Here is a 12,870-nt window from a genome sequence, read left to right as displayed (position 1 = left end):
GAAAAGGGATCCAACATGTTCTTAATCTCCTTTGTCTGCGATGAAGTCCATGACTGTAAGAAGCACTGTGCCACCAGGATACAAGGGAAACTGCCTTGGCAAGTGCAGTGATTCCCAAGGCTTATTAGACTGTTTAGTGCTTAGGAGCAGCTGGAAGCTGTGCTCTAGGTGTTGATGTAATCGAGTCATTTAAAGTTTCCTTTCTTTTCAGCCAGAGGGTTTATCGCTGGGGTTCTGATTTCAGACCATCACGTCACTGGAGCTGTTTTAATTACACCCCTTCTACTCTCACTTTGCCCATCCCAGTTCTTGGCCCTGTATTCAAGATAGAGGGATAGGAATCAGGCAGATGTGTGCCACAGCCTTTTCCTTCAGCTATGTAATTGCCTCTGAGAATGCAAGCTGTGCCTGTGGTACCTCTCAGTTTCACACTGCTCGTGGATGAAATGCCTGGGCAGGCAGAGCTTGCAGGGACCACTGCCTGCCTGCACCTAGATCATCAGTGCATAAGGACCCAGGAAGCCAGGAGCTTTTCTTCCATGTGTCCATGATGCCCTGGCAGAAGTGGCCATTTTTCTGTCAGGTTTATTTTCATTTCTTCAAGAAACGTGCTCCTAAACCTCAGTAGCTGGGGTTCTTCTGCATTTTGGTATTTTTTCCTCTTTAAAATTTGCTGTTATCCACCCTATGTCAGTGATTTCAAAACCTCCCCAATCTGGCAGGCGTGGAGTGGCCAGCTGGAACAGAGCAGGGTAATGACTGCAATTAATGCTGGAAAAGGACTTGATAAAGGAGAGATGCTGCATTCACTGTGCCAGCTGCGGAGCACAGCAAAGCTGCAGTTGATCCCAGTGGAGGGTGTTCATGTCCTGGAGCTGCATTCCCAGGAGTTGGTACATGAGGTTTTCCCTTCCATGTGGGAGTAGTAGCTTCTCTTTTGGACAGGTTGAGGCAGTGGGCTAAATGCATGCAGGACCCACATCATTTCTGCTGCGTCTTTGGGGCCCTGTCCATCCAGGTAACAGTCTCTTGTTTTGGTCTCTTTCTTCTAGGGATATCTATGCCCATTCCAGTCATTGGTTTGCAGGATGACTCCAGGGTGTTTGTAAATGGGACCTGTGTCCTCAATGACGAGAACTTTGTCCTCATTGGATCCTTCATGGCGTTCTTCATCCCTCTCATCATCATGGTGATCACGTACTGCCTGACTGTCCAGGTGCTGCAGAGACAGGCAACGGTGTTCATGTGTGGGGAGGTGCCCAAGCAGAGGAGGAGCAGCGTAAACTGCCTCAAGAAGGAAAACAACGCAGAGAACATTTCAATGCTTCACAATCACGAGGGGGCATCTCACTTGAACTCTCCTGTAAGTAAGGAGGCCGTGCTCTTTCGGAAAGGAACTATGCAGTCCATCAACAACGAGCGAAGAGCCTCCAAGGTCCTGGGCATCGTCTTCTTTTTGTTCCTTATCATGTGGTGCCCATTTTTCATCACTAATGTCATGTCTGTCCTTTGCAAGGAAGCCTGCGACAGAGACCTGCTGAGTGAACTCCTTGATGTGTTTGTCTGGGTGGGGTATGTGTGCTCTGGGGTCAATCCCCTCGTATACACACTCTTCAACAAGACGTACCGCAGGGCTTTTTCCAATTACATCCGCTGCCTATACAAGACCAGTAAAAAGTCAGCCCTGCGACAGAACCAGTGTCTGAATGTGGCTTCAACAGCTTTATATGGCAAAGATCTGACTTTAACTAGTTATCGAAATGGCAATGAACTCAATAGCATGGTACTAGATGATGCTGAGGAGGGCCTGGAAATGCAGCCAGGGACTTCAGAGCTCTCCATAAACAGCTGTAATGTTATAAGTGAAAGAGTGAGCTGTGTGTAGAGGTGCTCACACAGCCTTTTGCTGCGGGTTATCCGTAGCCCAAATATATTGTATAAAAATGTAAGTGTTGGTCAAAGGACCATGTAAATATTGCATTCTGAACAAAGCTTTTCTTTTTTTTTTAAAGAAAAAGGAGTTGTCTTTCTAGTCCAGTACTTAAGATCATATATATGAGTATATATGCAGTGAAGTTTAAGGTTCTATATTTACTGTTAATACTAGATCAGAACTCTTAGTTACTTTGCATATGTCATGGACAAAATGTTTGAATTCTTCTTCCAGTGCATGAACAAAAATGCTGAATATTTATCTCAGGTGGCATTTGCTGGAGTCCAGAATGGCACGTTAATAGTTATATATCAAATACATGCTATTAGACTTGGTCAGTAGAACTTTCTTTTTCAAGTTGACAGTAAATATATACTTTAAATCCTCACCCCTATTTGTGCCGTGTAAAGACTGTACAGAAACCTGGCAGAGAGACATATGGAAGCATAGGGGATGTGCAGGCACTGGCCAGACTTGGCCTGTTACGGGTAGTGGCTTGCTGCCATACTGGGGCAGTCCTGCCCTGCAAGGGCCCTCTGTTGGGTTTTGACACCCCCTCCCATCCTGCTGTTTTCTGCCTGTTCCCCAGGAGGCTCCAGCTCCCCTAAGGAAGGTGGGGAATGAAGTTCTGGTGTGGGTTTGCGATCCTGACTGGGGTCACTTGCACACTTGGAGAAGCAGCATGAGAAACAGAGCGAGCCCCAGTTCTGTGCTTCAGGCATTTCAGAGATGGAGGGCCTTGGATTTATAAAAAGCCCTCCTTTGGTCTTACACCTAATCATCAGCTCTGGGATAGAGCAAGATGTGCTCAGTGTGGGTAGCACAGATTGCTTGGATGATCAGGGTCTTGTTCGACCTGGAGAAGAGCATTCTGGCTTTGTCAGAGCTCTCGTCTTCTCGGTCCTCACATCTGTTTGTTCCTTAGCTTCTTTAGCATTTGCTTTGATTTTTCAGCATCCTGGGTCTTGCAGTGCTAGTGGTAAAACTGCTTTGGGTGTAGAGCAGAAGCTGCTGCACATGTGGAGCTGGTTGGGGTCGGGCTGTGAGGTGCAGGATGTGCCTACCTGAGCGATGCTGGGAGAGAGACATGAACGAGGGTCCCTGTCTCAGCAGGGGCTGGGCAGAGGATGTGACTGGAATAGTTTGCTGGTGATGTGGTTCACAAGCAAATGATGCCCAGGGACAGGAAGGAAGCAGACCTGGAGCCAGTCTACATGGAAGATTACTCTGGATTAACTTCTAAACTTGATTTATTCCATTTGACTCCCAAAGTAAATTATAGTAGATCATATTAACCACTTACAGCTTAATGAAAGCATCCACATTGGGATTTAATGCTTTTAATTCACACCACGTATCATTTGAATTAATTTTACCTTGTGCAGAAAACCCTCCCAGGGCATTGTGTCTTTCTGGCAGTGTGCCTCTGGGGTGATGCCTCTCATGCAATTTTCCTTGTGTAGAGTGTTGCCTAATGCCAACCCATAAGTTTTTTGTATCTCCATTAACTACTACACAAATGCTGCAGTGCTCATGTAACATAGATGCCTTTAGCATCACTGGCAGCCTCTGACTATGAAAATCCTTGGAACAGAAGAGCTTACACTAGGCATGGATAAATTGTGTTTTACCAACATGAACTCCTTGTACCCCACGTTTGCTGTGTTCATCCCACCAAAATTAACCTGTCAAAGGAATGGGAAATTCTGCCAGTGCTTCAGCACAACTTTGTGCTATTGCTGCGTACAGCAGCTGGAACACAACTGGCAGGTTATATCTGCTGCTGGGCTGCTCCCAGCTTAATATGTTGATAATCCTCTCTTCTCCCGCCATGCTCCCTGGGAAAAATCCATAGTACTTCCATGAAGACCGGTGAGTGCAAATCTTCCAGCTTGCAGAAGGCAGCAGATGCACCATGTGCCGGTCTGCTGCTGCTGCCATGGGCTTCAATGCTCGGGAATCCACTTCCCTCTCCAGAAAGGTCTGGTAACCAGCAGGAAAAGGACAGGCCAGGGGCACAAAGTTGTGCCTTCGGTGGCTGCTCTTTGCTCTGGGTCAGCTTTGATCTCAAACAGCACAGAAAAGACCAGAAAGATCACATTGCTTTTCAAGTTCTGGGGTTTTTTTTGCCTTGGGTGAACTCATAGCACATCTGTTCCAAACATGTATATGTGTGTGTATATATATGTGTGAGGGTGTACATATATATACATATATATATATTTAAAAGACAACCACAGATTCTGAAGGCATTTAGCAATAAGTTGAATTCCAGTTGCTTCTAGCACATGTGTCAATAGGTCATGTGTGAATAGCTCATTTTCCATAGTGTCCTCAGACGCGGTGTAAGTCCACACACAGGTGTTGTCTTTGCATAGCAGCCTTCATGTCTCACCCTTGCCAGTTCTGTTGTATGGGGAAAAGGGAACCTGCTGTATTTGGATGTAAATAATGGGAACTGAACAGAGAATTTACAGAGTTTTTATAAATGTTTTTAAAACCTCAGCACCAGAAGTGTAAATGTGTCAGCCCCTTCTGATGTCCATCACTTGTCCAGATCCACAGCCAGGGGGACTGCCTTACAGCGCCTGCGCCCGCTCCCGGCCAGCGGGTGACCGCCTTTGGTGGATGGTCAGACACTGTCACTTACCCAGCTTCCTTTGGGTCATTCACATCAGGGTTTTGTGATGCTGCTATTAATTTATTAAAGAAAGTTTGTTGGTTTAATTGCTCTTAATTTTCCTGTCATGGTCTCTCAGAACACAGAGGAGTGAATGTGCCCTCTGTGCCTTTCATCCATCCCCACTTAAATCTTTCCTGAGCGCAGAATGTTGTGAGCCAGAAACAAAACAGCAACAAAAAATGAGGATAAGCCTGAGGATAACTTTCATTTCTCCTCCCACAATTGAAGTATGGCCCTTAGCTGCTTAATCCCAGAAGTGAGCATCAGCAGATACCAGTGCTTCAGACTGGTTACAAATGCAAAGACGGTGATAAACGCTTTCCCCTTTTCTCCTTCCTCCCTCCCGGAATAGCTCTTAAAAATTAGAGTTTAAACATTGCCTCAGTCTGAAGAACGGATTTAGTTCTCTGCAACTCACCCAAAATCAGGTTGTTCCTCAGCAGCTTTGCTCTGCTGAGCTGTAGCCATTAACCATGGTGGTGCCTCAAGAAGCCCTGCCCTGGTGGCCGTGGGAGTACCCACTGGAAGCCTTGTGTGAGTCTTCAAGCCTTGGCTCAGGTATGGGTTTGTCTTACAGGCAGTGGGTGGTGGGACATGCACAGGCAGGCTGCCTGAGAGATGGAGCATGCACACAGAGGGTCTGACCCAGCAGACAGACCACTCTCTATGACTTGCACTGAGGAGTCTACCAGCGGTGATGCCATGAATCAGCCCCTGCAGTAGCCCCCTCCTGAGCCGCAGGAGCTCACAGCCTTCCCCACGTTGCTGCTACGTTTGCTCTGGCTCAGCCACCCGGCTCCCAGGCCTGAGCTGGCTCACGTACATCTGTGATGTGCTGCTCCCCAGAGCCAAGCGTGGGGTGTAGCCTCCATGAAGATAACCATGGTGGCTTTGGAGATCTCCGAGGACCTCAGAGGCTGTCCTTTGAGGACAAGGGCCTGCTCCTTCAGTCCTGTGCTTGCTGAAGATGCGAGCAGCTACCCAGAGGATGTGGCATTTGGGATGAGCCGATGGCGAGGATCTTCAGGGTATCCCACCTCAGCGTGGCTCTCATTGTTTTAACGACCTGTGAGTCAGCAATAGTTTTTAGTTGAGTGATAAATTAAAGATGCTCACGTTAGGGGATGTGTGAGTAGTCAGCGTGGACAGTGTGGTTGGTGCCTTTCTCTTTATAGAGACCCTCATGTCACCCATTAGTGCCTTTCTCCTGGGTAGCCCCTACAAGGAGGTTCATCACTGACGTGCAGCATGGCCAGCGCCTTTCCTTCCCAAGTCATCAGCCTGACTGCAGTACTGTGGTGTGCTGGAGCCATGAGGGCCCTGGGTAGGGAGACCCAAATTCCAAAGGAAGAAAATGAAGGAAAAAAACAAACCACAAGCAGGTCTTAAAAAATATTGTTTAGCTTTGAGCTAATAATGAAGAGTGTCTGCTGTTCTTGCAGACAAATCAGGCTAATCTGGCATTCCAGAGCAGCATCCGGCATGTGATAAAGATGCAGATGTCTCTTGGATGGGTTTCCTCCCTGGGTCCCAGTATCATTAGGATAGCTGCATGCCCAGCCAAGAGCTGCACTTGTCTTTGTCTCCATTTCAGGCTGGGACAGAAAAGGCATCAGAAGCTTTTTTCCTGGGAAAAAGCCCTCAGCGATGACCAAGCCTTGGGCTGGTGCAGCAGAAGAGCAGAGGTGGATTCACGGACACATACATCTGCACATATGAACATGCACATCCCAGAGCCCCCAGAGAGCACCAAGAGGTGTCACTGTGCTTCAGTCTTCCCTTGAAAACGTGTGACTAGCTGAACAGCCGGGGAGGAATCCTGTGATGGGAGGTGGAATGCAGCCGTAGGTGTCACTGTGAAATGTGGGTTGCTCTGGTGATAATGTACTGCTGGGGGTGCACGAACCAAAAATGCTTTGATTTGTTTCAGTTTGAAGTTGTTTTTAACTCATTTTTCTTTAAGTCTCAGGTCTTCCACTTGCTCGCTTTTACCCACACTGAAACTTGTGCTTCAGGAGTCGACAGATATCTCTGTGATGTGTCATTCCCTCTGGGCTGTGCAGGGATGCTGCAATCCCAGAACAACACGGGGATGAAAAGCCTTCAGGTGGGTGATTTTCATAGAACCCCAGAGGGGTTTGGGTTGGAAGGGACCTTAAAGCTCATCCAGATCCAACCCTGTGGCTGCCCCATCCCTGGCAGTGCTCAAGGCCAGGTTGGACACAGGGGCTTGGAGCAAGCTGCTCCAGTGGAAGGGGTCCCTGCCCGTGGCAGGGGTTGGAGCTGGAGGAGCTTTAAGGTCCCTTCTAAGACAGACCATTCCATGGCTCTGTGAATTCTTGTTGTGTCTTACATCTCCCATGAATGGTGCCCCACGGTCTGCTTCCCCCAGAAATGAAGGATCTCTTAGCCTATAACTACAGTTTACCCAACAGATCCCTGGGATGCTGCTGCTGCTTTGTCACTGCAGTGTCTACCAACACTTAGGTGACTTGAGAAATGAATCACGTAGCATCCCACAGGGGCAAGTGAAATCCACTGTTCTCAACTTTCCTGTGCTTGAATCGTAATTAGTTCAACAAATTGGATGCATTAATGTTTAATTAAAATACAGCCTAATTACCCAGTGTGTTGTTAATAGGAGCTAATTGTGGCACTCGGAGTTATTTACACTGTGACACACTGCAGTCGAGCTGGAGGCTGGTGCCTGTTAGACCACTGCCTGCTTAGAGCGGTTTCACGTTGGTGTGTGCTGCTGATGCTGGTGTCTCCTCCTGCAGAAGAACAGGCGGGTGCTGGTGATGGATGATCATCGAAGGCATCTGAAGGCTACAACAGCTCTTCTGTGGCTTTCTGGGTAGGAAGACTTCAGTGCTCCCTGTGGAGCCCACACTTCCCAAAGATCATGATGCTGCTCAAAGCAATAGGTAAGTGCTGATGCTCTGCAGATTTCAACTGTGCTAACCCTCAAATCATGGGCATTTGGTCTATCCTGCACCTTTCCTGGGTGCTACTGAAGAGAAGACTGCCTGCATCCTCCACCAGGCTGTCCTACGGATGCTGGGATGCGTTACTGACTCCATGCAGCAAACCAGGGGATGCAGCAAACCATGGTGAGCAAATGGTGGTTGTCCTTAGCCAGATCTTTTCTCCTGGAGGGTAAATGAATGTGATTGCCTGCTGCGCTTTGTTGCAGTTTGTTGGCACTTTTGCTTTAAAACATAAACAGGACTGAGCAGCAGCCATGGGAATAGGCACGATGGGGGGGTACAAGTCCAGGCAGGGGCACAGAGAGCACTTTCAATGGGAAGAGAATAGAATGCTTGGCTTGTTTGAGGCAAAGATGAGTGAAGACAGCTCTCCATGAGGACTCCATCAAGGGACTGCTTGTTCTGACTAAGGAGGGAGAGGAGCTGTGTAGGCTACAGGAAAACACTGGCGCACAAAAAGGGACAGAAATAAACTCGAAATTAGAAGCAGGTTTCTCCCAAGTGGCTCTTGCGGGTCTGGGACTGTGCTCTCTGCTGGGGCAGCAGTAACAGCAGCCAGAAGGCTTCCTGAGGGCTCAGCTCTTGCGTTCATGCAGGAATCTGCTGCAGAGGTGGAGCAGGAGGGCCTGACCCAGCCTGCCTGCAGGCAGCACCTCTGCCCTCCCCAGGAACACACATCCTGAAGCAAGAAGCTATTTCTGTGCTGTGGCCCTTCCAAGGCCAGCAAAGGCACGAGAAGCAGCCCGGTTCTGGAGGCAGGGGAGGACGTGCCAAGGCAGTGCGTGTCCCACAGGCAGGACACCACGGAGCCAAGGGGTTGTGTGTTCCCAGCCCTGAGCCAGCCCTGGGTGGTCTGCAGCAAGAGGTCACGGCCATGCTCAAAAGCATCCAGAATCAACCAAGCCTGAGTGCATGCAGTCATGGAAGGGAGTTTTGTGTACCCACAGCAGCACTTCCATGGACACTGAGTGTTCCTGGAGCCAGCCTCATTCTCCTTTGGAAAGCCACGATGTTGAGGTAATGTCCCCTAGGGCTGCCGTTAGCTGGGGTAGCTGTAGGAACACTGGTGAGCAGCTTTAAGGGCTGAGAGCCTGCTCTGTGCTTGCAGTGCCTGACTTCTTCAATGCTTTTCTTTGTCATTGTGTTTCCAGCTGTGCAGCCAAGAACTTCATGGGTTTCTTCAGTAAAATAAATGGTGGTGTTGGCCTTTTGAGCTCTTCTGTTGTTGAAAGTGGACTCAGGGGAACTGGCAAGCAGCAAGGTTACTGTTTTCTCAATGTGTTCCTAACTGCATTGGCAGCATGGGCACAAACTTGTGGGCAGCAGACAGCTCAGATCAATCTGAGAGTCCCAAAGGCTGGGACATATTTCCAGTTCAACAGTTAAAAGCTGGAAGATCATCGGATGAAAGTCAAGGATTGTCCTCTCCTGGGCTTTATGCATCAGATGGGCATCTCTCAGTGCCACAGTGGCTCTCTCAATCTCCCTGGGAAGCCCCGGCTCTGTGATCAGATCCTGTAAGGGTACAAAGGATGCTTGGGTACCCAGAGATAGGATGGGAACCTTCATCTGTTGTCTCTGATTACTTCTGCATCAAAAGGAGCGTGAGCAGCAGCTCAGGGAGGGGATCCTGCCCCTCTGCTGCACTGGGGAGCCCCCCCTGCAGCCCTGCTCCAGCTCTGGGGCAGCAGCACAAGAGGGACCTGGAGCTGTTGGAGGGAGGCCAGAGGAGGCCACGGAGCTGGATCAGGGCTGCAGGGGGGGTTTCCCCAGAGCACGGCAGAGGGGCAGGATCCCCTCCCTGAGCTGCTGCTCACGCTCTGGGGTGCACCCAGCACAAGGGGGGTTCTGGGCTGCAGAGCAGTCCCGTGGTGCATCTGGAGGAGCATCCATCCAGTACACGAGGAAGCAGCCCAGGGTGCAGGGGCGCGGATGCTCAGTTCTGGTGCAAGCCTTGCGGTGGCTGTCGTTTCTCAATGGTTGTTTTATGTCTCCATACGCTGGGAAGAGGATCTCGCACAGGCTGTGGAGCCATTTCAGCTGTTCAGACAGCTCAGCCACAATATGTTGCCTCAAATTGTTTGGTTAAACACATGCATCAGCTGCACTGTTTGCCTTGAAGCTATGAGAACTACACACCATCATGAGAAAAATCAGCTTCTCCATAGACATAAAGAGCTTGACAGCGCTTCCTGACGTACCCTGCCACACAGGGCTGCGGGCTGCAAGCCTGCTGTGGCCCTTGGCGCTCTTTAGGTTCTGGATTATATCATCAGTTACTGCACTCTCAGGGCCTCAGCATCTGGTAGCTGAAACCAGAAGGGTTGTGTCACTTTACATCCTTTCAAGACCTAGGTACGCCACTCTGTGTATAGGTACTGCTACTCTGTGTAAGGACAGGACAAGGGGGAGTGGTTTTAAACTGAAATGGGAGGTTTTGATTAGACATTAAGGCACAAGTTCTTCCGTGTGAGGGTGGTGAGATGCTGGCACAGGGTGCCCAAAGAAGCTTTAAGGTCTGTTCCAGCACAGACCACTCCGGGTTTCTCCCTATAGCTGCAGTGCCTTAGGGATGGCTCCAGGGTGGGTTCAAGACCCATGGTGGATCGGGGATGCAGGAGCTGGTGCCAGTGAGGCAGGGACATGCATCCACACTTGGCCAAGCCCCCATTGGAGATGATGGGGTATTTCTGTGGGTGCTCTGGGGCATGAGCATGGGAGCAAGGGCAGGGGCAGGGCTGGGTTTGGCTGGCTCATGCCATGAGGGACACAGCTCTGGTGAGTGCAGCAGTGCTGGGGCCGTGGTTCCGGTGCCACGAGGGGTGATGTTACCCAGCAGTGAGCCCATCACTGAGCGATGGAGCGAAGGGGTGGCACTTGTCAGTTAGCAGCGCAAAGAGAACGGACCTCATCCGGCACTGAGCGTGCCACGGGCCCCTCTGTCATTTCCATGCACTGGGTGCCGAGCTCCGGCAGGGGGATGCTGCGCCTGCCTCCATCCTCCAAAGCGTCCAAGCACTGCTGCTGACACCCAGTGGCCATGGAGCTGGTGGCGCTTGTAGAGAGGGAACGTTTCAGCAGGGATGCCTCAGCCGGTGGGATGCAGCCTCTGCCTTGTTTCCTCAATGCAAGAGGAGTAAGGAGCCCCTGAGAGAGGCCAGCCTGGCCGTAGGGCTTTCAGCCTTTGTCAGGGCACAGTCTTGTATCCAGAGATCAGTCGGAAAAACGAAGCATTAAGAGGCTGGGTAATGAGGAAACAGAAGTAAACTGGTGCTCACATCGCTCTCTTGTTGGCAGCTTGGTACCAGACCTCAGGGAGAGGAGGAGGGCGATTCTGTGAGTTCAGAAGCCTTGGCATCCACCCTCCCTGTTTTGCTCCTTCCCAAAAGCAGTTAGAGTGTGACAGAGACAAAAAGATGGTTTTCCCTGCAGCAAGCACGGGATCGAGCTCTCAGGTGTTTGACAGGTATTGACTCTCAGGGAGGGGGAAAACCTCTTGTGGAGAGATCGGGTTTTACCCTTCAACAAACGGCTCTAAGACTTGACATCAGTCAAAGACAGAAACAAGGCCTGAATCTCAAGGGTATGCAAAGGAGTTCTCGTTGTGTGTTGTGCAAATGCCTCACCAGATACATGGGGATGAGACGGTAAAAACACTGGGAACCCAGGCCTGGGCTGGGAACAATAAGAGCAGAACATGGCAAAGGAGGGATTTTGAAAGTGCTTTACTGAAAATATTAATTATAGACTCCTCCAGCAGATGAATTAAAGCACTGTAATGCAAACAGTGTGTGAAAGAGGCACGGAATGAGTGTAATTCTACACACAGAGGGGGGAAGCATAGTGCTGCAATCCCAGTGAGGCTCAAGTGTGAGGAAGGACGAGCAGCTGTCAGCGTTCCGTTTTGGTTCACCAGGCCACCTCTTAGCAGTGTGGTTTGCCCAGGCTGCAGATGTGATGCTGGGAGAAGGGGGCTGGGGGTGTCTGCAGTGAGGCCCCTCTGCAGGGTGAGCTTGGTGAGTGGGGAGCCCTATGCCGGGACCAAGACCAGCCTCCCGCACCTAAATACTCCTGTAAGGCTGCAGCGTACAGATACCGTAAGTAGATGCACTTCATTTATCACTCTGTTACTAGGCTGGTTTCTAGGCAGGCTTCAGCCTAACTGTTCTGTGCTGTGGTTACTGAAATAGCTCTGGGGGGCGAGTTGTAGCCGCAGCGGTGCAGCATCTGCTCCTTCCCCACGTCTTACCTGGGCCAACTCCACCGCTTCTTGAAGCAAAGTTAGACAGGAACTCTAACCCAGCTTAAACCTGCCCATCGGCTCCAGGTGGCGGCACCATTGGCTCACTGCAGATGCTCAGTGTGCCCCCGTGGTGAGGTCCCATCCGTGGTACCCAGGGCAACAGGGTGGGCTCGAGCTGCCTGCCTTGCTTGTCCCCTTGGGGAGGTTTTAGTGTATGTTTAAACTGTTTCAGTGGTTTCAGAACACGGGGGCCCCACCAGGAGCTATTTCCAGCAATGGTAAATCTCAGTGGGACTTTTCCCAATGGTTTTCTCTAGTTTTTGTCTGGTTTTATTCATTATTATTACTGCAGTAACTGTTGTCCTGGTGGCAGTTCTGGAAGCCCATAACCCAAAAGTTACTGAGCTTGGATAAGAAAGATGGGGAGAGACTTTTCAGCGGGGGCTGTTGCAGCAGGTTGAGGGGTGATGGGTTTAAACTAAAGGACGGAGATTGAGGCTGGATGTGAGGAAGAAACTTTGTAGAGTGAGGGTGGTAAAATCCTGGCACAGGGTGCCCAGAGAGGTGGTGGATGCCCCATCCCTGGAGACATTGCAGGCCAGGCTGGATGTGGTTCTGAGCAACCTGGTCTGGTTGGAGATGTCCCTGCTCCAGGCTGTGCATAGACTGTTTTTTCCTCATGCTTTCTTCCTTTGCTTGCTCCCCAGGTATCATTAGGTTGTTGCCCATTGCAGCCAGTGGAAGCAGCTGGTAGTGATTGAATGATTTTGCAGTTGGATGTGTAAGACAGCACTTGCTGCGCTGGTTTGTTTCTGATTGCATTAGCGTGGCACTTTACAGAGCTGATTGATGCAAACTGGATTTTCTCTCTGAGCTTCCACTGTTCACTGGAAATCCCCATCTTTAATAAACGCTCCTGCAAGAAAATGTGTTCTGGTTGTTCAGATCAGATGAAAGCAAACTGAACCTCTGGCTGTCAGCTGGTTAGGTCTCTGACCAAAACCGTATCAGAGTGGGCTTG

The 12,870-nt window shown here is 50.1% G+C and overlaps 1 protein-coding gene and 1 long non-coding RNA gene across 9 annotated transcripts in view; both read left to right on the top strand.

Moving 5' to 3' along the window:
• The window catches only part of HTR2C (5-hydroxytryptamine receptor 2C), a 215,952-nt gene extending 213,631 nt beyond the window's left edge, over positions 1-2,321 (top strand). For all 8 annotated transcript variants that reach the window (XM_061353286.1, XM_061353287.1, XM_061353288.1 and 5 more), the window contains one exon: positions 1,053-2,321. In XM_061353286.1, coding sequence (XP_061209270.1) covers positions 1,053-1,885 — 833 coding nt within the window. In that variant the 3' untranslated portion in view covers positions 1,886-2,321. The remainder of the gene's footprint in view (positions 1-1,052) is intronic.
• A 2,583-nt stretch (positions 2,322-4,904) lies between these two features.
• LOC133212184 (uncharacterized) lies at positions 4,905-7,559 on the top strand. The gene is made up of 4 exons (XR_009725417.1): positions 4,905-5,174; positions 6,211-6,460; positions 6,580-6,723; positions 7,397-7,559. It is a non-coding gene; the product is annotated as an uncharacterized LOC133212184 (long non-coding RNA).
• Positions 7,560-12,870: the final 5,311 nt, after the last annotated feature.

Source organism: Neopsephotus bourkii, unplaced genomic scaffold (assembly GCF_033783945.1).
Source record: "Neopsephotus bourkii isolate Nb327-2 ecotype Australia unplaced genomic scaffold, CSIRO-AGI_Nbou_v1 NB_668, whole genome shotgun sequence".
Classification (NCBI taxonomy): Eukaryota; Metazoa; Chordata; class Aves; order Psittaciformes; family Psittacidae; genus Neopsephotus; species Neopsephotus bourkii.
Note: the sequence above shows the minus strand (reverse complement) of the source record. Positions and strands in the feature narration are given on the sequence as shown.